Raw genomic sequence first — 24,496 nt, forward strand, 5'->3', positions numbered from 1 at the left:
TCAAGCTTGCTGTCAAAATGTTTTCCTGACTGTCCTTTAGCAAGTAGGAAATGAAGTGAGTCTGAGGCTGGGAGAACTGACATTCAATTCATGGATGTCAGAGTGCACCTCCAACACCTGTGTGTCATCAGTTCAAGCATAGCTTAGGCTCATAGTGTTAAGAAGTCATTTGACTTGTTTTAACCAGTAGATGTTCAGTGGTGGCAAGGAAGATACTCAAGTAGCTGATCTCTATATATTTGTTTGGAGGTAAGTGTCCACTTTATCTGGATTTTAAAAAACCCCAAACCAAACAACGTATTTGATGCTGCCTTCTCTACTGGTCTCTTGTACTTTAGTACTGGATTGAATCTTCCCTAGAGCTCAGTGCACGCATTCAGGGACAAAAGTAAGAAGGCAGAAAACTCCTAGCCCTAAGCCCTAAAAAAATTCCATAAGTGAATTAAAAGAAAAATATTAGCAGACTTGAGCCTCACCTCTTCTAAATCATCCACCCAAGGAGTTGCAAGAAGGTAGACCGCAGGACTCTCTTATATCGTAGATTGGGCCATCAGCCAAAAGACTTCTCCACCCGCCACCCCCCTTAGACATTCGTGTCTCATTAGCTCATGACAGATTATGTGGGTTTGGCGATATAATCCCATACAGCGTGACTCAATACAATTTCTTGTTATAAAGAATTTTCTTGGATGTATAGAAACTTGCCTTCTATGATTGACTATCACTGCTACTTGCAAACCAGCAGGCAGTCTGCTGGCCAATTTACCTGAGTATTTTCTCAAGTACAGTAGTTTTGCACAATTATTCTACCATGGTGGTTCTCGTGCTTATGTAAAAGGTCACATAACATGAAAAATGACAGAAACTGACATATTTTTCTCATACTCAAATGGTATTTTTTCAAGTGGAACAAGGAGTGACTTAGTAAACTAATCGCTGCTCTTTGACATACACAATGACAGTGAAATAATGTTTAAAAAGGCACTGAATGTCCCTTGCAGTGAAGCATGGTTAGGGCTTTTAGCTTTGGTTTTAGAACGACTTCTTAAAAATGAGCTCAGGTATCACATCAACTGGAGTTTTGAAATTCTGTCTTAGTCCACTAGATGGTGATCCTTGTAAATCAGGATTCAGGTACCTAAACAAGGCTCGGGCCATCAGCCACGAAAAACCCACTATCTAGTATGCCGAATAGAAAACTTTGATTACAATATGACGTGGTTTGCATCATAAACCTATACAAACAAATTCCAAAACATGTTTGCAAAATTGCTTGACCGTAGGACTGCACTGTGCCCTCAGCACTACATCAACAGGAGTATTGAGACCTAGTCACCAAGAAAATGGATCTTGATCTGTTCTCTTCTCATTGCAAATCAGTCTGCAATATCTGGGCTGCAAACGGCTTTTGGAAGCTCATAATGAAAACTACAGCAAGGCACTGTGATTATTTGAGGCTGCCTTCAACGCACATGCATTTAAGCATATTTGGTTTTCTGTGTAGCATGCACAGAATCCCATACGTAATCTTAACATAAAACAAAGGCTTAGGATATGGTAATAGAAATGTTTTATTAATCAAATATATTTACACTTCTTTGTCATCTTTTTAAATGTGTGCCTATTATTTTCCTTTAAACACAATGTAATCTTTACAGTTGATATCACAAGAATACAGCTACATGCATGACTTAATTGGTCCTTCGCAGTAAAAAAAAATGCAATTTCATGAAGTTTAAAAAACGCAAGCAAGTTGTTTACCTTTCTAATTACAGTTTCGTTATTCTTTTTATTACAACAGAGGACCCCTTCAGCATACTCTACATCTATTGGGTGGATTTATGCACTTTTTCAAATTGGCTTGATGATGTCAAAACTTCCAAAATCTAGACAAAATATAAAAAAAATATTTCATGCAGTCCTGGAGTATTTTATTTACTGGAATCTTATCCACAGAAAGGACTCTGATGGAAGAGAAGAGTGCTTTAATTGTCATTTTAAAAAAAAACATCACAGCAATTGATGACTCTGAAAAGCAATGAGGACTTATTTTTGGACTTTCACCTATTTATTCATCAGAAATCACATCATTTTGTCAGCTATAAGACAGGATCATATACTGTAATGGCATCATAAAAATAATAAACAGTAATTAAAAAGAGAGATGATGTTACCAAAAGAAAAGATATACACATCATTGTTTGTAAGTTTCTAGTGTGTAATGTGCTGTAACTATTACATTATTCCCAACTCAGCTTTCTATCATGGGAAGACAAGAAAGTTGTATTAAAAAGATCATATTTGGGGTCTATAACTGCATAAAGGACCTAATGTCTTTCTATAAGGAATAAGTGTGTGAATGTATAAAGTTTAATTCCTCGCTGGAAAAAATCAGAACTAGACATAGTTTTAAAATATGACTTCCAATGTGTTCAGGGTTGGACCAAAAAAAAAAAAAAAAAAACCAAACAAAAAAAAAAATCCCCCAAGCTTGTGTTTATTTACCAGATTACAAAACAGAGATGCCAAGTGTTTCAGAAATTCTGAAATGGCAAGCACATAATAACTACATTTAAAGATAATTGTACTACACTTACTGCTTCAGTTTACTGTGTGCAAACACATACTGTATTCATATTAGACCTAAATGTATGGTTGTTCTGTCAATACATGAACAGAAATTCAGCATTCGAGAAGTGCAGATGGGAACTTGATTCTGTTTAGTCAAAACCTAGGATGTATTTTAGCTTGTTTTACAGTTGCTATATTGTAATAGAATACCAAATGTTATCCTCAAGAAAAACCCACTATGAAATCATGGGTTTTTGCTGAATTGCTTTTGTATGCTGCCAAATCTGTTGCAAAAGTGTCATGTATAAAATAATACAATTGTTCTTAGGCATCTGGCACAACATTGTGATTTACGCAAGAAAGAATTCTTTGGAAGAAAAGAAGTAAAATTTGCAGAAATCCTGTTCTGGTGCATTTTTTAAAAAATCCAGCAAAATCTTGAAATAATTGATGTTTATTTCATGCCCATTCAGAAGAATATTTAGACACGTTTAATTAAAAACATATGAGTAAGCCTATCTATATTGAGCAGTGAACTTGCAATATCTGTAAGCACATACTTACCTGCTATTTGCATAACAGGATTCAAATATAAATCCCTTTCTGCAAGAGGCTGAGTACTCTGCGCTGCCACTAACCACATCCCCGAATGGGAGAGCACAGTTAGATAATGCAACAGCACAGTCAGTGATCTAACAGACAGTTCACACTTGCTTTTCAGAGCATGATGTATCTCTTTTCCCACTTATTCTCTCTATAAATGTCTGCCTTTTTGGGGGGTGAGAATATGTATTTGCTTGCAAAAATTATCTACAGCTGCTGTTCAAATGTTAACTACAAGCTGGTGCCTTGCCAAGATGTTACTTTACATTAAGTCTCTTAAATAAGGGAAGGTGTGAGCTACCAAGCATGAGGGTTTGAAAGGTTTAGGATCCGATTTGGGTTTTTTTCTGTTTGACTAGCCTTGCTGGGAACAAAACAATGTTCAAATAGTCACCTTTAAGTTACATTTCTTCCTACCCAGCTTCCCATGCTTCTTTGAACCTAAAAAACAAACAAACAAACAAACAAACACATTTATATAGTAGCTAAGAATCTCTCATAGTTTGGAGGATAAAATCAGGCAAGTGACAACAGAATTGCTCACTCCCCATATCTCCACACTGAGAAATAGAGCTGAAAACCTCACAGGGCCGAAGCCTCTTTTATGAGATAATCTGATATTTGCTAGAACAATGATAAAAAAAAATCTTTTTTTTCCCACAATGTTTTACCTTTTCAATGGCCAAACACAAGTACAGTAACTCTTGAAGTAATTAGCTGCAAAGCTTTGGAAACTCCAGATTCTGCAGGGTAGTTTCTGCAATATAGTAAACTAACATCCTGAAATGAGCATATCTTAGCTTTCAAATTCCTTTTAAATGCATTTGAATTTTACTGTATACTCTTTTTCTGCTTGAGCTCTTTGCTGAATTCATAAATGGTCTGAACCTCTTATTAAATTTGCAGCTGATTCTGTCTAGCCCTTTACAGAAATAGATACTTAATTCTCTACATATTTAAAATCATCCCCATAAATGGTTTAAAAATATTTAATATAATCAACGGAGCCCTTATGAGCCACCCAGCACTTCAGTTTTGGTGCAAAACTGAATGAATCTGTTTTAATCCCCATAATCTCCACAAATTTATTTTGCAGTTTTACCTTATGATATAGCATGACCTCAGAACTGTTTATGTTTTGCTTCTGGTTGGTGGTGGTTTCTTGGTTGTTTTTTTTTTTGTTTGTTTTCTTTTTTGTTTTGTTTTTTTTTTTGTGGTTTTTTTTGTGGTTTTTTTTTTTTACATTTTTATCAAACTACAGCTCTAGCATTGAGACAATCAATATATAAACAAACACTGTTGGTCTCTAAAAGTGAAAACCATTCTTTGATTAGACAAAATCATGAAATCTGAAATACATCAAGGATAAAAGCTTGAAAAAAGCCAATATGGAAATTGTTAAATTGAGCCAACGTAATGACATCTGAGCTTCTTACATTGATGCTGAGAATATTTTGGCTTCCTTTCATTCACGACTGTACCAGGCAAATTTCCATGAAGTGAATACTATGAAGCCTCCAAGCCATTTACAAAGCATCTGAATTCAGGTCTAGCTTTTGTTTTGAAGCTCAGCCCAAGTATGTTGAAAGTTTAATCTAATACAGGAGCATTTTCAATTTGATCCAAACCAACAGAGTAAAAATATCAGTGGACTACAGCTTGGATTTCTGATCAGTTTTCCTAGAAATCAGCAAGCCATTAAATCAATCATCCAGACAAAACCCATCATATTGGTTTTTTGCTCCTCATAACACAATTTACACTTAGACTGGAATCTTAAATGTTTAAAATACTTTCTACTGTCTCTGTCTTTCATAGCTATTAGGCTGAATTTGAGAGCTCTACTAGTTTAACGTAGTTTTCCCACTGGCTTCTTTATCTTCATATAATGTATATTTGCAGATATATAATATTCCTCTCCCCCCCCCCCTTTCTTTTTTTTTCTTTTTTTTTTTTTTCCAGAATATCTATGCCAACACAATGCTGTTGAATGAAACTACTTGCATGAAAAAGTGCACACAGTGTGAGGCATGAGACTATGGAAATGAAATGCCCTTTGGTCTGAGGAGGCTGATACTGACCCAGATATAGCTCTTGATCACTTCCCATCCCACACAGCAATTTCTATTACAGCCATGTCAAGATCAACTTAGCCCAGCCCAGCCAAACGTACAGATTACATCTGGGTCCTTTGAGTCATGCTACAAAAAAAGGTGCAACAATAAACAAGTCCATGTGCATTCTCAGTCATAACTATGGGCAGAAGAACCCTTGAGATTCCTCACTTTGGTATTAAATAACAATTATAAAGGCTTTTAGAATTAAAGCAATACATGGTGGGACTTGAAATGTTAACAGTCCCAAGTAACTTGTCAATTGAAATAAGACTCATCCCTAGTCATAAATAAATAATCTCTTTCCTGGTCTCACTTCCACGCCAGGATCAATATCTCTTAACATCTTACTTATTTTATTACTGCTTTTGGTTTTCTGGGACTGATTGAAAGTTGCTCAGAGGAAATCTTTGGTTTTGCTTAAGTGTCCGTGACATTTAATCATGACTTTTCTTGCAGTTTAATTCCAACCAGTCAATCAGTTAATCCACTTCAATTGATTCTGTGCTCTCTGTTATTGGCTTGCACTCATTGGGCATCCTCTGGTGTCGACTCAGCTGGGTGGCTTGTGTGAAGCTCCTCTCACACCTCTCGCACCTGGTGAAGGCAAGAGAGAAAATTGAGACCAGGGAGCTGCTCTAGGGGGGGTGATGGGCTTTGTCTCATCCTGCCTAATCAGAACAGACACTCAAAAGTGGCTTCAGATTTTACTGGCTCAAGAGGTTTAATTGGTGGCTACTTCCAAGGCCTTGATGCCTATGATGGGACAAGGCCTGTCTGATTCAGAACAGAGGAATCTGTCAATAGACAGGGGGAAGGTGATTTCTCCAGAGAGGCCTGTCCTGCTGTAGCTCTGATCACTGTCAGTTCAAATAGATAAAGAACAAAAAGAGATTTTTAGGAGTGAGCCATCAAAGAAGCAGCTTGTCTGCAGTTTTCTGCTCTGTAACCCCTAGGAGAAATTGATGACAAATAGAATTTCACCTTCTGCTAATTTAAAGTCCACAATTGCCTATTGGAGGAAGAGAAATCACAAAGAAATGATCGTTCAGTGCTAGAACAAGAGAAAACTCTTTGTTTATCTGATCTGACTATGCAGTGAGATTCATTTTAAATAGGCACACAGAGTTAGTTGTTACTTAATTATCTGAAAACATCCACACTATTTGAGAAATCTGTGTCTTGAGCAAGAACTCATAATAGTCATCAGTGTTTGCTTCACTGTCTTTTATGTTGTTTCTCTTTTTGCCCTGTCCTCTCTTTAGAGAAACATAATCTGCAACAACAATAACATGTAAATGAATTAACAAAGTAATTGAATTTCAGAGAGGATAGGCTGGCAGTTGTTGCTAGCTTGGAATGGATCCCCTATCCTTGCTCTGAAAGAGAACCTACTGTATTTAATTTCCCAAATACTGCCTTCCTAATTTGCATTCTGAACACTAGATAGGAGTGTTTGATGAGTCACAAATACAGATGCAGCAGATTCTTCTTGTATGGCACTTGTTCCAAAAGCCTCTTTTGACTTAATGGCGCTGTGTGATGTTTTATCTTCAAAGAAGTTTATCATAAAAGCATCACTACGATGAATTCTTCACCTTCAAAGGAGAAGTGAGGAAAACAAAGGGCTCAGCTAATTCATATTCATCTTTCTCTCTTCACTGATGTGAATGATAGAAAGTGAACTGTCACTGATCTAGCTGCTTACAAACAACAACAACCAAAAAAAAAGATAAAAGAAAGATATTTAGGCATATGCAGAATCGTGGAATGTTCTTCACATTAGTAATTTTTAATAAGAAAGTTCTTCTTCAAGGACATTCAGCACAGACATTACAGAGTCATTTATCCAAACTACTGTACCAATCTAAAATGTCAACATTTTAAAGTTGTGTTTCTTTGATTGTCTTTCATGGAATATTTTTAGCAGCCTGTTTCACTGTTAAAAACTGCACTGTGATCTTGACAAATGTAAAATGTCAGCTTTAATGTATCAGACCTATCAGCTCAATGAAAATAACTCAGAAGTATTGATTACTTAATGATTTTTGGAGTATTCATTAACGTCTATGTGCAGATCATCCACTCTCCAGAGCTCCTGAAATGCTGATGACACATTAGTGTACTGCTGATTGTTTATTAGAAAACTGATTAGTTACTGGATTAGTGTGTCAAAATATACTACCTTTCATTGCCTGACAAACTTGCAAATTATTGTATTATCCTTATATACATATATATATATCTATCACAGAGGCATTATAATCAATTTTAAGGCTGGGGGGTTAACTTACTCTGTATGAGATATTGCCATCTACTTGAACTTGATAGTTTTGGTTTTTTGACATCTACAAAGACAAGCACTTTGCTTGCTGAGTAATAGGAGGCTTGGATCCTTGACTAACCAAGCTGCAAATGGTACAGTTGTAAAATAACCTACAAAATCAGGTGTGGCAACACCTGGCTTGTAAGTGCCTGGCCAAATAAATGAAATATGCTGTATCAAGATGCCTAGGGGCCACATGTGATCAGAGAAAGACTATAAGGTGATCAAAAGATGGAGCTACTCATTAAAAGTGCTTGCCACGAAGCTGTGGCAGACTTACTTTCTTACCATTTCTGGAGCTTGCCTCGGAGGCTAGAGCTGGGCACCACATTCACTCAGCACCTTGCATTGCTCTTGAAAGCACTGAGCAAGGCTTGCTGTCTTTCTTTAAAATGTGGGTTCCCCTTCTTTATCCACACGCTGCTTCTGCCATGAAAGTGTTCTAACGTCCCAGCTACAGGTTCTTCTGGGACACTTTCATACACACATAGGAAAGAAGGATGCTAAAGAGAGACCAGAAAAGGATAAATCTCTTGCCACAAGCATCTGCCCTTTGGAGAGGAGGGATGTGGGAGCCCAGCACTGCCGCTGGTCAGGCTGCGCTGTCTGCACTACACAGACCTTGGGCAAAAGTCAGAATAAAGCCTTTGGCAAGGCACCTAATTCCCCTGGCATTCTCAAGTAACCTTCAGATACTGCCCAAGGTGCCTACTATTTTCTAGGCACTCGCAAAAGTGTGGATGGTGTTTTCAGGACTGTAGTTTTGGGTATATAAGTACCTGGCTTACAGGCAGGGGCCTGTATTAGGCCCCAACTCCTCTTTTCAGCGTGGTCCAGAGAAGTTGTTGCCAGATACAAACTGATAGGAAACATGAAGACAAAAGTGTCACAGCAGTCAGCATAACTATCTTGTGGTAAGTAGGAATGGGAGGAAAAGCAGGAATATTTTTTATTTTGAATTACGATGTACTCTTTCCCAGCCTGTCATAGCAGAATCACCACTGCGACGACCTGCATCTATGAGACTGGTGAGATGTGCATGCATGTTTTTGTGTGCGTGTTTCTATACTACGACCAACACGTTTAATGTTGTGTGGGAAGATTTACTAGTACCCAAGCTAGTTACAAAGGAAAAAGAGTCCACCTCTCATGCAACCACTCACAAAGTAAATACAGGGCTGAGCCCAAGCCTGGCCATTAGACAAACATAAAATTTTTGGTTTAAGGTTAAGTATTGGCAATAATGATACCTATTAACTGAGAGACAACTGAATTTCAACTTAGCCCTCTGATGGCATTTGAGAGCAATTTAAACAGCACCTGATGTAGTGTAGATCCAAAGAAGCAATTTTAAAGTCCTCACAGAATTAGATGACATCAGTGAAAACTGGATCCATGTTACCCATTTTTTCAATGTGTGGTGCTTTCATTTTAATTGTAAGGAGCAGTGTTGTACTACAACATTCAACCTCTTCAAACACAAGACTTCATTCTACCACAAGGTTTCCCTATTTGTTTGGGTGGGGATGGTAAACAAAATGGTTCTTAAATTCGCAAATGCCATGAACATCAATGAGGTCTGGATATTTCTAAAGTACTGGGTTTTCTGAGTTTGATTAGATAATCCTCATTGTCACTGGTTTGCTTGTTTGCTTCACAGTGCTTTCAAAACACTGACATTGAGGATTATAGACAGGATTGGTTTAATTCCCAAGTTTATATTAACCTCTGTGAAAGGCTTTGGGTGAAGAAAATGCTGGGGATCTATTTTAGGAAAAAATATCTTCAGTTGATATTTTAAAAATAAACAAAGATTTTATTCAAGAGCTACATTTAACACTAAATTTTAAACTCATTTGAAAGGATTAAAAATCCCCCAAATCCAGGATGTCACTGAGGTGCAACATCTATATTCAACATGAACTGAATGTTCCCCAGTTTTGCATTTCAGTAAGAAACAATGAGAAACACCTGCATTATCCCAGTCTGAAAGAATCTTTAATTCTTTTCAGTTGACTCCTGAATATTAGGTGTTTGCATAACCCTGATTCTGCATGCAAGTCCCTTAACTGATCTTTGATTTTGCTGAAACGGAAGAAATTGAGGGGGACAATTTTAAGAAAACAGGGATAGCCAAAAATTTTCCTTTTCCTCCTACGTTTAAATTTACTTAGGAGCTTTGTTCCCAGACTAGCAGCCATAGTGGAGACTTCAGTAAGATAAGAACACACAAAAACTTTACAGTGGTGAGGCTGACTTGATAGCCTGTGATGACATGAAAAGAAATCCCTTCTAACTGGACCTGCAAGTCCAGGCAATGCAGCTAAAGTTTTAACTACAGATAACCTCACTTAGCATTGTTATCTGTAACGAAAAACAAATAGAAAAGTCTTCCACCATACATACAAAGTTACCTAGGACCTACAAAGAAAGTGCCTTCTCACAGAAAAAGCTTTTTAACCAGTTATGGATTTCCTCTTAAATAACAATTAATTTGGAATATTTTAAAATACTGTCACCCTATGTTCACCATTTTTAAAACCAACTTCTGAAAATACTATGCATACGAACTTACACTTAGTGTTAGACATTGCCTGCTTCATCCATACGCACTGTAATTTGTCCAAATACCACTTACAAACATAACTGCCTTACTGCATTAGAAATAGTGAGACTGCATTCACAGTAGATGCAAGTTAATTGTCCAGTTCACTGCCCATTTTCACCTATGAAATTCAGCTTAGTAATATCTTTAAAATTATGCCTGTTATTTTTAAAATAACTTTGTAGAATTTAAATAATTTAGCACTCTCCATGCATGGTTGTTCTTGCTAATAGTGAAAATATTATTCAACAGAAGTATATATACTACCACAAATAAAGACTTTTTTGAAGTACAGAATCCCTATCTCAATGGACTTTTCAATTTTTCCAAATGTTTTGCACTTTTTTTTTTATAAGTGTACATTCAAAATCCCTTTGTAAAAAAACACTTAAAACCTAAATTGCATGATCAAGAGGCATTTGTCCCATTTATGGTTCTTGTTTGCTAGAATTTGTTGATGTTTTTTCCCCAGCTTACTTAATACTAGGTCTTGGACCCCTCCTTTTCAAAGAAGGATCTAAATGGTAATGAAACATCAAGATGAGCTGCAGCTATCTCCTTTTCCTTCAGCAGAGAGGGTGGATCAACTTCTGGATAAGTTTTCTGCCTATCCTCTCTCAAATGCAAGCAGTCCTGCATGGGAGGCATATCTGCCCTTTTGAACAGCTTGCAGGACCGGGGCATATGTGTCCCTTATCTGACTAGCAGGGATGGGAAGATCTGCAACTCCTCTTTTAGCTTCATGTGAAATTACTAGTCAGCTTGCTGCAAATACTTCAACAAGTCTTCCAGAGAGGAACTGGTACTACTGTTTCTTAAGTTTAAGGAAGAAACTAAAATAAAAATCCTACAAGAATGAAATTATGCCATACATCATAAAGAAGCAGTACAAAGCATCTACATTTTTTTTTGTTGCTGTGCCCCACAGCTCTAAGAATGGGCAGATACATCCCAGAATACTTAAATGCTTCAGCATAAGCAGGGCCAAACAAACAAACAAATCCCAGTCCAGTGGTTAATTGTAGTACATGCATTAAGCCCTTTCACAAATGAAATTGTGCTGTAGTCAAGACCATTTTGGAAAAGGGGAAAAAAATTACTAAACCAAAGGGGAAAAAGAATGACTCTAAATGGTGCAAAATAGCAGATCTATTGGAAACATGACAAAAACAGGATGTTAAGGAAAAAAATTAAGTGGAGTCAACAAGGTTACACATAAGTAACACCTTAACATTAAAAGAAATCTATTTTCCATTTTGACCCGGAAACCTCTTCCATTAATTACTAAAATCTATTTACACAGCAACTAGATAAAATCAATCTGATTGCTCTCACTATTTTTGGCTCACTTTCTATGGGCACTGAGCATTAAACAGACTGTCTCTGCAGGAGTCGATGTTTAGATGCTCGGAGAGTCTGTGTTTTGCCACCTACAACACTATCCCAGCCATGATTTCTGGTATGCAAGCTCTTCTGTGCTGGACATGCAGTATTTGGTTCCTGACTCTGTCCCCTTGCCCCCAGTAGAGACATGTATGGAGGCCATGCTTCCTTTCAGCCATATATGGAGGCAAAGCATTTCTACCGGTATCTCTACCAAGCTTGTTATGAGGGGTTCTGACAGGCCCCATGGCTGAGCTCTCTTACATTAACCAGACCAAGAGCAGAGTAACGGCAAAAGCAGAAATGGAGAAGAGTAGACAGAGGAAAAACAACCCTTGGAGAACTGGGAGAGACACACACCTTCTTCTACACTTATTTCCCTTCCACCTAGGAACATCAGGTAGCTTCCAATATAAGTTATATCAATACCTTATACACTGATATCAACACATCATTTTTCTTCCAAAGTCGGATTGTTCCAGACACAATATCTATAAAATTTGTGCCTGACAGTTCAGTAAAGACACAGACACAAATACAGAACATTTTTATTCTCTCTTGGAGAACACCTCCTGTTAGGTAGGCAGCGTCTTGCATAACAGAAGGCGAAATCCACCTAGATTAGCTGTGCTGTGGCTGAAGGTGAGCACAGAGGAAAAATTTCTGAGACTAAGGGGTGTACTTGGCTTTACTTTCAGTAAACAGAAACTGCAGAAACAAGCAGTCTCTGTTTAGTTAAAAACCATCCTGACCAGGTTATTTTTTTTGTTGTTCTTATATCTTGGACAGCTGAACAGTATCAATTTATTACGATCTTACCAAACATATGCCACAAGATCTTTACTATGATTTTACAGAACTTATGGCACAAGCTAGAGTTGCATTTTCTATGTAGTGATTCTAAGACTAAAAAAAGATGCATATTTTTTCCCCATCTTCAACCAATTCAAATTAGCTTTTATGTGAGTCTCCATCTCCCTCAGCATATAGACATCAAAGAATTGTATCAATGTCTTACAGCATAGCTTCTCCCAGTCTTGAGCATATTTTCAGCTATGGTTTGCTGGCAGCAGCTTGTCATGAGAACAATCAAGTTCTCACCAGAGGACAGAAAATTGCTCAGGGCTTGTGAGGAACCCAAACCCAAGCACAGTTTAATTCTAATTTTAACCACACCACTGTTTTTATCTGGTGGTCTGACCTTGGTTTTCAAGGGAACCTCTGCCATGTGCTGGTATGGAGCGGTGATGTTAATGACCAGCAGTGATGCATTTCCCCCTCTAATCTCAGCTGGCAAAGGCTGCTGGCTTTGGGTACTTACTTGAAGGGCTTTTCCCCAGTGTGCGTCCGGATGTGATTGTTGAGTGTGGTGGCACCAGCAAAGGCACGACCGCAGTAGCCACACTTGAAAGGCCTGTCACTGGAGTGTGTAACGACGTGGTTCCTCAGCTCTGAAGGCTGGGAGAAAGACTGGGAGCAGTGGCCACACTGGTAGGGCCTGCAACATGAAAGAGAAATACCTTGTCGTCAGTGCTTTCTATTGATGTGAGCAGGAAACCATATGGGCATGAACATCTCATCTTCCCAGTAATTTCCCAAGAGAATTGCAGATGCACTTCTCTGGGGTTTTCTTAGGAGACACATACCCAAAACTTCATGACCTCTTCAGCAAACGTGAAAGGCTTCTGCAGGAATTGACTGAGAGTCTGTGAGCATCGTGCACCACAAAACATAATTCAGCAAGCTGGTGAGCCTGCAGTTCACATTGTATGTCTGTCTCATTTCTCCCAAACTCAACATGGTACTCCTTAGTCGCAAAACCTCCTCATATACTGAAGCTAAGAGACTCCTGACATCCCCTGTCTGTTGGTGCCAGCTACAGTCTCGCCTGCAAATGCATGTCTGACTGTTACACTTCTAACCTAGGTGGATTCTGTGACTGTTCACAATTAAATTCTTCATACTGCGTTGGAGGAATCTAGGTTTTTTGAGATCACCTTTTTCATTGAGAGATACTGGAAAAAATAACCACCACATTACAATTAGCTTTCTATTCTCTTATCACTATTGAAAAATACTTGCATTTCATTAACACATTTCTCCCATCCAGACTGAAAAATGCCTTTTTTGTGATCTTGAAATGAAACCCAGAACTTAGGTTTTCAACACCACAGTTCATAAAAAATCAAACATAACAAACAAACAAAACAGACATATGTTACAAACTCAGAATCATAATAAAGAGACTGCAAACACAGAAAGAAAAGGATACAAGACAGCAAGGTGAGACAGGACTGCTGAAATGCAACAACCTATGCTAACAAAAATAAAATGTGAAGTTACAATGTCTATATAATTGTTTGGTAAAAGTGATTTAATATCAACATCCTATAGGGTTTTTTTTCCTTTTCCCATTTGATGTAAATTAGTGACAGAGTCCTGTGTGCTCATCAGGCTTTTTGTTGAGAAAATTAAGAATTTTTCTAGAGGGATAGTAATGACTTTTACCCTGCACAACATTTTAAGGCACAGCTCTTGATGTCTGCATTTCTAGAGCCAATGGCCAACACCAACTTAATTGCTCTGTCTTTAATAAATGTGTATGTTTAAATGGCTAGAAACCAAAACTAAAGGGAAGGAAACAATGGTGACCAAGCATGTACAATTCAATTAAGTGCAAAATAAAGTGAACTATCTCATTTGTCAAGTGAACTGCTTAATTGTGGCTACTTGCATCACTGAACACAAATACTATTATTTTACAGTTCTTCAGAGCACTGAACCCTGATTGTAGAATTTTTTAGCTTGATTAATAGCTCAGTATTGGTCAATAACTCAATAGCTTACAATTTTAATTACTTACATTTGAAAATCTAACTGGTCTCCAATAAGTTTGAAAGAAATATATAGAAGCTGGGGAAAGGTTACTTAACCTAGATGATGTGGCCCTTTAAAAAATACATGAATATATGTAAAATAATATTTTAAGAAAAAATTAAGTGCTAAATATCTGTTTCTCTTATTGGAAGACAAGTAGTAGCATTCCCAGTCTTCTCCTTTCTTGAAGTGCACAGTTAATTTGCACAGAAAATATTAATCAAACTTGACATGAAAATTCAAGTGCTTGTAAAAAAAAGATTATTTGTGAATGCAGACTTATTTGTTTGAGTATTTTCCAATCAAACACTTTTAGCAAAAAGAACACATTAAGATATTCTGTATCCAAGAAACATTGATTTTTTAATAGTGAAAGGGACCATTAACATCTATTAGCCCCTGGTTATCTATTTTTAACAGCTACCACAATAAATGATACAATCCCTACATAAAACCTATTAATCTTTTATTTTTTTTTTAACAATCAATGTGATTGTTACACCGTAACTTGTCTATAAAGAGTCAAAATTCCAAATCAGTTTTAACGAAACATTGTGATGCCAAGCAAAATGTTTTTACCCCCTACATTGGCTCAAAACAAATTTCTTATTCACAAAGGATATTAATATATGTACTCAGAATATATTTCACTGGCTGATGCTCAAGAAAGAGTCCTGTAAAAAATCACCTATTGTTAGATCACTTTGACTGTACTGTTTCCGTTCATCAGTATCTTGGGAGAACAACTATTAAAGAAGTCAACCTCTTTGCAGTGGATCCTTTTCTCCAGTTTACACGCAGGCAATTCTGATTAATACTAAAATGGGCAGAATAAGTAATTTTTTCAAGCTAGACACATGGCATACAATAAACAATGCTCCTTTAAAAAAGAAAGCCTATAAATGAATTGGAATACTATAACAAATTAAAAACACCGTATCTAATTTGCACTATTGCAGATTCAGATATGACAAATTTTGACAACTTTTGGATGCCATTTTTTCCAAGAGCTAAAAAAGTCAGTCAGTAAACATAAAAGTAATCATTTTTGTTCTCTCGTAATCATTTTACTGTGCTCAGAAATTTTTCTTGGCAGAAAATAAAATCAATATGTTGTTTTTTTAAAAAAAACGTGGTGCAGAAGGACTGAACATGAGCAATGTTCAGTTCAGTGAGTACAGTGACACAAGCAGAGCAGGCCTGTCTTTGATGTAGTAGTTATGGCTTCTGCCGTCACTTTGGTCTGCACTGGGACAATGAATTAAGGTGGTGACTTCTTTATAGCAGAGGTTTGTAGACAGAAGGAACAGGGACACAGTGACAAAAATGGTGGTCTTCATAGGCTGTATTTTCAAAGAGGTGTTGCTACACTGAAGGCAATCCCAGCCCAGAAAAACTCACTTCCACTGGAATACTCCAGAAAATTAATGTTTAAACAAAATGGCTTTCACATGTGAAAGCCTACATAATGAAAATATTCCTGTGCAGATGTACAGGCAGGTTTGCAAGTATGGAAATAATCAGTTGATGAAACAGGTGTACCAGGGCCTCAACGTACATGCAGACTATCTGAACAAATATTTTTTCTATAAAAATTTGTTCTTCAGCTATTATGTAGCAGAAACAACATAGTTTTTAATGTCTTCATCATTGCACTTTCTACAAAGGATCTTGTAGATCTTCCAAATATAAATAAATCTCATCAAAATCTTTTAAGCTACATTTAAGAACAGCTAAACTGATGTATACCCATGTGCAAATGAGAATGATATGCTGACAGCCATCAAAAGCAGTTATGATGTTTTTCATTGAACACCTAGCTACACATTTTTCTACTTCTCTGTCTTTCTGACTGAGCTTAAAGAAAGGAAATCTACTTACCTAGAAGCAAATTCTCCTGTCAGAAAAATTATACTGTTATCATTAAACTCATGCACCCTTGTGCTGGTTTTGGCTGGAATAGAGTTAATTTTCTTCGTAGTAGCTAATATGGGGCTATATTCTGGATTTGTGCTGGAAATAGTGTTAATAATACAGAAATGTTTTAGTCACTGCTGAGCAGTGCTTACACAGAGTCAAGGCCTTTTCTGTCTCTCACTCCACCCCACCAGGGAGTGGGCTGGGGACAAGAAGCTGGGAGGGGACACAGCAGGGACAGCTGACCCCAACTGATCACAGGGATATCCCATACCATATGGTGTCATGCTCAGCATATATAGCTGGGGGAAGAAGAAGGAAGGGGAGGACATTCAGACTTGTGACATTTGTCTTCCCAAGTAACTGTTACATGTGATGAAGTCCTGTTTTCCTGGACATGGGTGACTACCTGCCTGCCGATGTGAAGCAGTGACTGGTCTTCCTTGTTTTGCTTTGCTTGCATTTGTGCCTTTTACTTTACCTATTAAACTGTCTTTATCTCAATCCATGAATTTCTTTCTCATTTTTCACCTTCCAGTTCTCTCCCCCATCTCACTGTGGGTGGCTGAGCGAGCAACTGTGTGGTGTTTAGTTGCTGACTGGGGTTAAACTAGAGCAAACATCAATTAGCTATCTAGGTTTAGTAACACATAGAGTCCACCAGCTTTTTCTAGAGACTCTAGAGCTCATGTGATGGCTCGCTATAGGAACACAGGCCACTTAAAGTTAAATTCAGAAAGGGGCAAGCATAATGTAATAGTTTTCAGGTTTTGTAGTTATTTAGATTTTAAACTTTTCCAAGTTATCCAAGTTACATTTTTTTTCAAAATGAAATCAGTCAAGGATACTCTTTTCTCCCTAATTTAGACAATCTCTTGAATTATTTTGCTGTTTGGTGATGTCTTTTCCCATCTTACAATTTTCTCAGTTTTGTAGCTGGCTTTTTCTGGGTGAAACTACATTGTATATAGGTCCGGTACAAAATCCATGCTCCCTTGTAAGGCCTATTGAACCTCATCAAAGCTCATGCTTTGTGCAGGGGATGGGGATTCCTTAACATGCTTTGTGCATGCCAGGGTATAACAACAGAAAAATCCATATCTTTGCACGTGGAATAGCTGCTGGCAGACATTTAGATGGATTATTTTTAGATTTTTATTTGGCAAAAGTGAGGTAGCCTTTAACTATTTATCTTATACTATTCCTCTGCTAGAACAACATACTTTTCAACTTATGACTCCTAAGTATGTCCAGCCAATATAAACTTATTGTCTACATGATAAATAATTAATGGAGCGAATTATCAGTATCCTGAAAAAATCCTATCATTATTTTCCACTGAATTTTTAAATTCTTTACTTTATGATGAACAGGTTTTTAGTGAGGCCTCTTCAGAACTTAATTTGCTGTTTTCAAGGGGAACGTGGAATCCCAGCACAATCCTTAGAAGATGAATTGCTTGTAAAGGTGAGTTCCTGAATACCTGTAACTCTATAATTGAAACATTGTCAGATCAAGAAGACAAAACAGCACATTGCTGTAATTTTTCCCTTTAGAAAAAGCTAGAAAAGGGTCAGCTGAAAGCAGAGAGACTGACATGCAGTTGAAAGTGCTTCTTTCGTTGCTGAGGACTAAGAAGAAGTAAAAAACCAACTTGATTGATGTCAAGGTCTCAAAGTGTGGGACACAGGGTTCCATTGCACCCAGGGCAGGATGTCATGGTGTGGTAATGGGAAGGCCTCTGCAAAAAAAAATGAAAGCAGGGCATGTTGAAATGGGGCCAGCATCAGCTTTCAGGGCCAGGCCTTCATACAACACACAGCATTAAAAGCACAGCTGCAGTCAGAGGAGTTAGGTCACAGTCGTCCTAGTGGAAAGGTATTTTGGAGGGATGCCTTCTTCTAGCGAGTTGAACTAAGAGGCTGGAGAACAAAGCAGCACCTAAGGATAGTGGTGTCTTGCACAGCATCAGCATGGCCATGGCTGAGTTACATTTACTACCTCTGGACTTTACGTCCCCTCTGCCTTGGTGATCCCCTTAGGCAGCACAGCTACTGCCCTGAGCATTTCAGGCACCACGCAGCTGCAGTGATGGCAGAACTGGACCCACTGGGAGTTCTGGGATCATCTCTTACAAATATTTCTGGAGGAACCAGCAACAGCAGAAAGTTAGCACACTTTAAGCATTTGTGAAAAGGTTATGCAAGAATAAACATTAAATGCAGCATGATGTTTACTTTAATTGAGCAATATTTTATAGCCGCTCTACAGACGAAAACAAACAACTCTTGCTCACAACACTTACTGGTTTTAGGTCTGGTTTGGGAGATATTTAAACTAATTAATGGATTTAGGGAGAACATCAAGGTCAAAGACACAAAACCTATAAAGAAAAAGATAAACACAGAATGGGCTGAGCCATGATCTCAGAGAAAAGGATTTACTAAATTGGCAACTTCAAACTTCAAGCTCCTGTTTTTAAAAAAACTCTCACAATTTCATATTGAGGTGCTACAGTAAAACATGAGTACAATAATATCTTTTGAGTAAACAAGAATTGCAATGGCCAGATAACATTCACAATCTATCAGACATGGACACACTTATAGAGTGGATTTTCCCTCAAATTATCTGCTTAAATGCATGGTAATGAATGAAAATATATATCACACTGATGTACACATTGTACATGAAAATGTGCCACAGACGGCTCTTGGGAACCGCAGGCATCTGCCTTCTACACATCCTGAATCTGGTTGTCACAGTGAGAAAGAAGAAAGAAGTAATTAAAAGAGATTGTGTCATTATCAGAAAAGTGGTTGCTGTTAAAAAAACAAAAAAATTTAAAATATTGCTCTAAAATTGATTCACTGTGATCAAAGGCTTTTGGTTACCCCTTTCTGGAGCCCCTCCAGATAAGATTGTTGGTATTTTCTGCAACAGGGGAAAGAAAAAAAAAAAAAAAAAACAAAACCAACCAACCAACCAACCAAAAAAACAATGCCCAAAAATAAAAATAGAGGAGAAAATAGACTCCTGACTCCTGCTTCAAGAAATAGTTGCTCAAACTGCCTCTGTCTTGGCAAGGCTTAAAAAAAAGTCCCAAAGGCTCAGCAAGTCCCAGAATTCAAATATCAATGGATTTAAATCTTCACCTCCCACACTCACTCCAATTCCAATTACCATTAAGTTTGTAGAGAAGCCCTACAAAATGTAACAAGCTAAAAAAATCTTAGTGGAAAGGAACAAGTAAATTACAAGTAAACTAGTAAATAATTTTTAGTTAAATTTAATGTAAATTAAAATCATAATCTTAATCTAAAATAACAAACTCAGGAGATTATGTTAATTGTTCTCCCTATTTTGCATTAATAATTTTTAATTTTTTTTTTTAAATTAAGTCATCTGCCTGTTAACTAGGACCACTTCTTTCTTACTGCCTAATAGAATAAAGTATATTTTGGCCTTTTTTTAATATCTGCTCTCATTCAGATGTTTTCTGAAACTAAATGGCTTTAAAATAATTTTATTTTTTTTTAATTTCTCAAGCCCTGAGTAGTTTGCTTTTCCCAAATTTCAGTTCATGAATTGGACTCCTGTATAGATTCGAAGACGTTTTCCCTACACCTCATGCTGTAGGTAATCAGCATTGCTGAAAAACGAATACCAAGCCAGAGCAGATAGTCTAAAGTCATTTCCTAGAGAAGACAGACCCTGCTGCTTCAGTCACATCAAAGATACAGTGGCTGGTGTGCTCACAAATTGCTGACAATAAATGGTGAGCTGTTTATCAGCCAGAGTGGTGCTGCAGATATAGTCGAGAAAATACAAACCAGAGAGCTGCACCCAGTACTTCAGGCTGGCAAGCAGGTACTCTTTCACAAACCATACCCTATTTTGTTTTCTCCAGGAAATTTTGTACAACACTTCAGGAATTTTTCATCTGGAGAAATGCAATATATCTAAGGAACCAAAGACAACTCTTTTCCAGCCACTGTATAATCAAATAGCTGATCTACTGGTACCTGCTAAAAGACAAAAAGCTGCCTGTAATGTAAGCTCAACTTGTAATGATTTCTAACTAGTGATACGAGAATCTGGATCCTAGAGCAATTATGATCTGCAGTAATTGTTATTCTGCTAATTTCAAACACTGAATGAATTACAGTGAACTTAAACAGATTCACATGACTGACATCCCACATAATACTCTAAAGAAGACCTATTGGGAAATGCTTTTACAGCAATTATGTTGATGGCACACCTCGCAGGAACAAAGGTGGCATTACAAAACTGGTTTCCACAAGGAGTCTGCACAATTTTTTTAATGAAAACACAGAGATGTAAGCCATTTTTTCAGCCCAGAGGAAACAGATTTCACAGAACAGAGCACTCCATTATCTAGTATTTACACAACAGATTAATCATAAGTATGTATTGCAACCTCATTTAGATTTTATGCTCTCTATATAATACAAGAGAAAAAGTTTCTTAAGAATCAGATTCACAAAACCCAGCAAATCAAAGAGGAAATCAGCTAAATTAGCCAGTATCAATATTGATAAAAAGGCGTTAGCTATTATTTTTCACATATTCCTGAAAGCTTCTAGGATTCAACATTTACAACTCAGTCTTTACTTACCTCCTCTCCACCCAATCCTCCCCAAATCTGATGAATCCTTTCTCTAATCACCCTTTGCTCTCTTTGCTCCTGGGGGATCCAAGTTGTCTTCTGATCTAGATAATTTTCCTACTATGCTGTAGGGTATTCTGAGCTAAATATGCTCTACACTTTCTTGTTGAAGCTGTTCTGCATGGACAAATTAGGTAGACATGGGAGAGACAAAACAGTAAGATGTCATGAATCAGTAACCTACTGATAAGGATGTTCACTTCTAAGGAGGTATACTTAAAATCCAGCCTGTGTTCCAGGCATTATTTGACATAAGATACTTAGGAAAAAATAAATAAAAATTTTAAAATCAAATCTCTCACCTCCAAGATGACAGACCTAACTGTAGGATAGACTTATCTTCATTTTCTCTCTCCAACAAAATTAATATTTAACTATCCCTTAGAGTGCAGAACGGCCCCATTAGGAGAGACTCTTCTTGCATTGACTGTTATCTGCAGCTTGATTCTTCAGAAAGGAAAATACAAGTTCTAGTGAAGGAAAGGATGAAATCTAGGTGACAGACCTGGTTGGATGAATCACTAAAAATGTATGTGTGTGAGCCTCACAACATACTTCTTCTAGACTCCCTGACACAGCATTGTATGCTCTACAGTATGCTTAGAATGCCTTAATACTGGAAACATAACAGTCCATGTAACTTAGAAGAGTGGACCTTTTGGGACCTATATTCTTCTTTGCAGCACTTAAACTGGTGGTTCTGTCCTACAGCTTCCTGAGAATGGCATTTGTTTCTGCTAAGGGCAGAATAAAATTCAGAAAATGTTGAAAGGACTCAGTTGCATTCACAATATTATCAACTCTTTAAATTCTGTGAAGATTTGCCCCTAGCATGCTTAACATTTCTTTCTGGAAAACTGGGTTTATGCTCCAGTATCTCCACACCCACAGAGTCACACAAACATATGTGTACACGTAGATAACCACGTACACAAAAAGACACAGACATGCATACAAGCACATGCACAAACTCACTGTTGACTATTTTTTGGTAGTGTTTTGGTTACATGTAATTCACAATTAAATGCTGCTTTTAGAACAACCTTCCAGGGATTCAGCTGTTCTGATCAAACCTTCTTCACAGCTGAAGAAGAGACAAAACATGGGCAGCCTTTTTTATTGAATTAATTTGATTTTTGTCTTTTGTGCTGCTAGCTATCAAAATTGTCAAATAAACCAGCTTTGATTCATAAATAATGGTTCCATTATATTTACTGTGCCACCAGTCAGAGTACCTGAAATTTTAATTCACTTGTTCAGCTAAATTTCATCCTCAGTTCACGGCCATAAAATTCTGTATTGACAAACTTTCAAACCAACTTTGACTCTGAGGTATCTAGTCAACATTTTTCTTCTGTGTGGATATTAGTTTATTGAATAAGTGGCATCTGTTTTCCTCCACATCACTAGTAGAGTAGGTATTTCCTTTTGACAGCTTTGCACGATTTATGGCTTTGCATGCTCTGAAGAAAAATAGTACTAAGCAAAAAATTCCAATTCATTACCTCTTAGTACTTAATTAAGTTCATACACATTGCACACTATAGGTGAACCCTGAAATGACTGTGACAGCCATTGAGCAGCAAGTTAGATTATCTTTGGAAGACAGAGAGACTTTTAATTATCTTGACCTCATTTTTCCATCTACGATATTCATAAATTTTCCTTCTATTTTGCTGCCTCTATCAGATGTACCAAACCATTCTGAAAACAAGATTATATCCTTAGTTATTTCCTTTTATCTGCACATTTAGGCACCAAATGTTTTTACAAATAGTGAAGTCAAGCAATGTTTTTTATCAGCTTACTTCACACGGCTGCAGATGAATTATGTCGTATAGGGTCCTCCTAATAATGGTTTGGTTTTGGAAATGATAACAGCTTGATAAAAGAAGAAAGCAGTGGATCTGGCTATCAATAGATAGAGAAATAAAGAGAGCCTGGGCTTTACCTGTCAGGGTTCTGCGTACACACATGCATCTGTAAGAGGATCCGCTGGGTGAAAGTCTTAAAGCATTGCCCACATTTCCAAAGATGCCAGTCACTGAACTCAGAATTTAGTTGGCTTGTTGAAGTTGGGCTTGCAAGAACTCGTTGGTTTTTGACACTGATCTGGTTAAATCCTGACTCGATGGACCCAGACTTATCCAGGAGAGAAAAATTTCTGCTACACGGAGTCTGTGGAAATACTACGGATCGCTGTGGAGTGGCAGGGGACAGTTTGCTACTTTTATTAAATGGTTGTAGGGTGTCTTGTCTGGACATGGCCTCCATTACAGTCGAAGGGACATTCACTGGGAGAAAACAAGAAAAGTAAATAAGATCCTTTTTATGCCTTTTTAAAACTAATACAGTGTTCGGAGACACCAAAAAAATACCAACATCCATTTTCTTGACACCAGAATTAAGTAAATTTATTTTAACAATGCATGAAAAATGGGCTTGAATGAGACAGTGATCTGAACAGATGATGCTGATTCTGTGACACTGAAATGAAAACTCATGCAAAGGGATGTCTGAGACTGAAGGGACTCAGAGAAGCGTGACTGTGATATACTTTTATTGCACAACGCAATTGTCATCTGAACGAAAACGCTGCTGCACTTGTGATACCCTGACTCTGCATGTTGCAGTTAGCATGTCTAATTGCTATATCAACAGACAAGCATGAATTTTGAGACCATGGGGAAAAACATCCTTGCTCAGGTTCCTTGAGACACAACAGGGCTTAAATGTCTGCAGCAGCAATAGTTCCCTTATCCTTTTAAAGGACAGCACTAAGGATACCATACTACTACACCTCACAAATAGTCACACAGCCAATACAGTACAAAGCCAGTGACTTCACCGTGACTCTTAGGATTGAGGCTAACAGCAGTTAGGTCACCACAAGACAATGCAAAGTATAGGAAGATATATCTTTCTGTACCAATTTCACATCTACAAAACAGGAACAAAAATTGTTTGTAGTCCCGTGAAGGTCTTAGGATCATCAGTTAACTATGGCTTATGAGGCATTCAGATATTTCAGCAATAAATGCAATATGCTGTTCTCACAAAGAAGTAATTTAGTGCTGAATTTGGATGTTGCATGATAAGGAAAGCAGGAGGTCAAACATAGAAGAAAGTTGAACAGTTGCCTCACTCCTTGAGTATCATCTAGATCACGCAGTGAATTAACCAGGAGTTCTATGGAAAAATGGCATCAGCTAATAAAAGATCGTACTACAATGCAAAAAAGAAGTGTAATTTAGGCCACCTGCGCCCAATCTCTTCTCAAGATTTCTAATTTTGGCACATCCAAACTCAGAAGATAATGTTTTAACTGAGATTTTTAAATTAAGTATGTTGTATGCATATGTCTATGTCTACATACGTTCATACATTTAGTTACTGTCACAAAGTGT

At 37.4% G+C, this 24,496-nt stretch overlaps 1 protein-coding gene across 1 annotated transcript in view; it reads right to left on the bottom strand.

Annotated features, from left to right (window-relative positions):
- Positions 1–3,211: 3,211 nt before the first annotated feature.
- Positions 3,212–24,496, bottom strand: part of PRDM6 (PR/SET domain 6) — a 75,354-nt gene continuing 54,069 nt past the window's right edge. Inside the window, exons 5-7 of the mRNA XM_086770732.1 lie at positions 23,041–23,383; positions 12,924–13,100; positions 3,212–5,885 (exon numbers count right to left, since the gene is read on the bottom strand). Of these exons, the coding sequence (XP_086626858.1) occupies positions 5,771–5,885; positions 12,924–13,100; positions 23,041–23,383 (635 nt within the window). The 3' untranslated portion in view covers positions 3,212–5,770. The remainder of the gene's footprint in view (positions 5,886–12,923; positions 13,101–23,040; positions 23,384–24,496) is intronic.

This window comes from Chlamydotis macqueenii, chromosome Z (genome assembly GCF_036417535.1).
Source record: "Chlamydotis macqueenii isolate bChlMac1 chromosome Z, bChlMac1.mat, whole genome shotgun sequence".
Taxonomy (NCBI): domain Eukaryota; kingdom Metazoa; phylum Chordata; class Aves; order Otidiformes; family Otididae; genus Chlamydotis; species Chlamydotis macqueenii.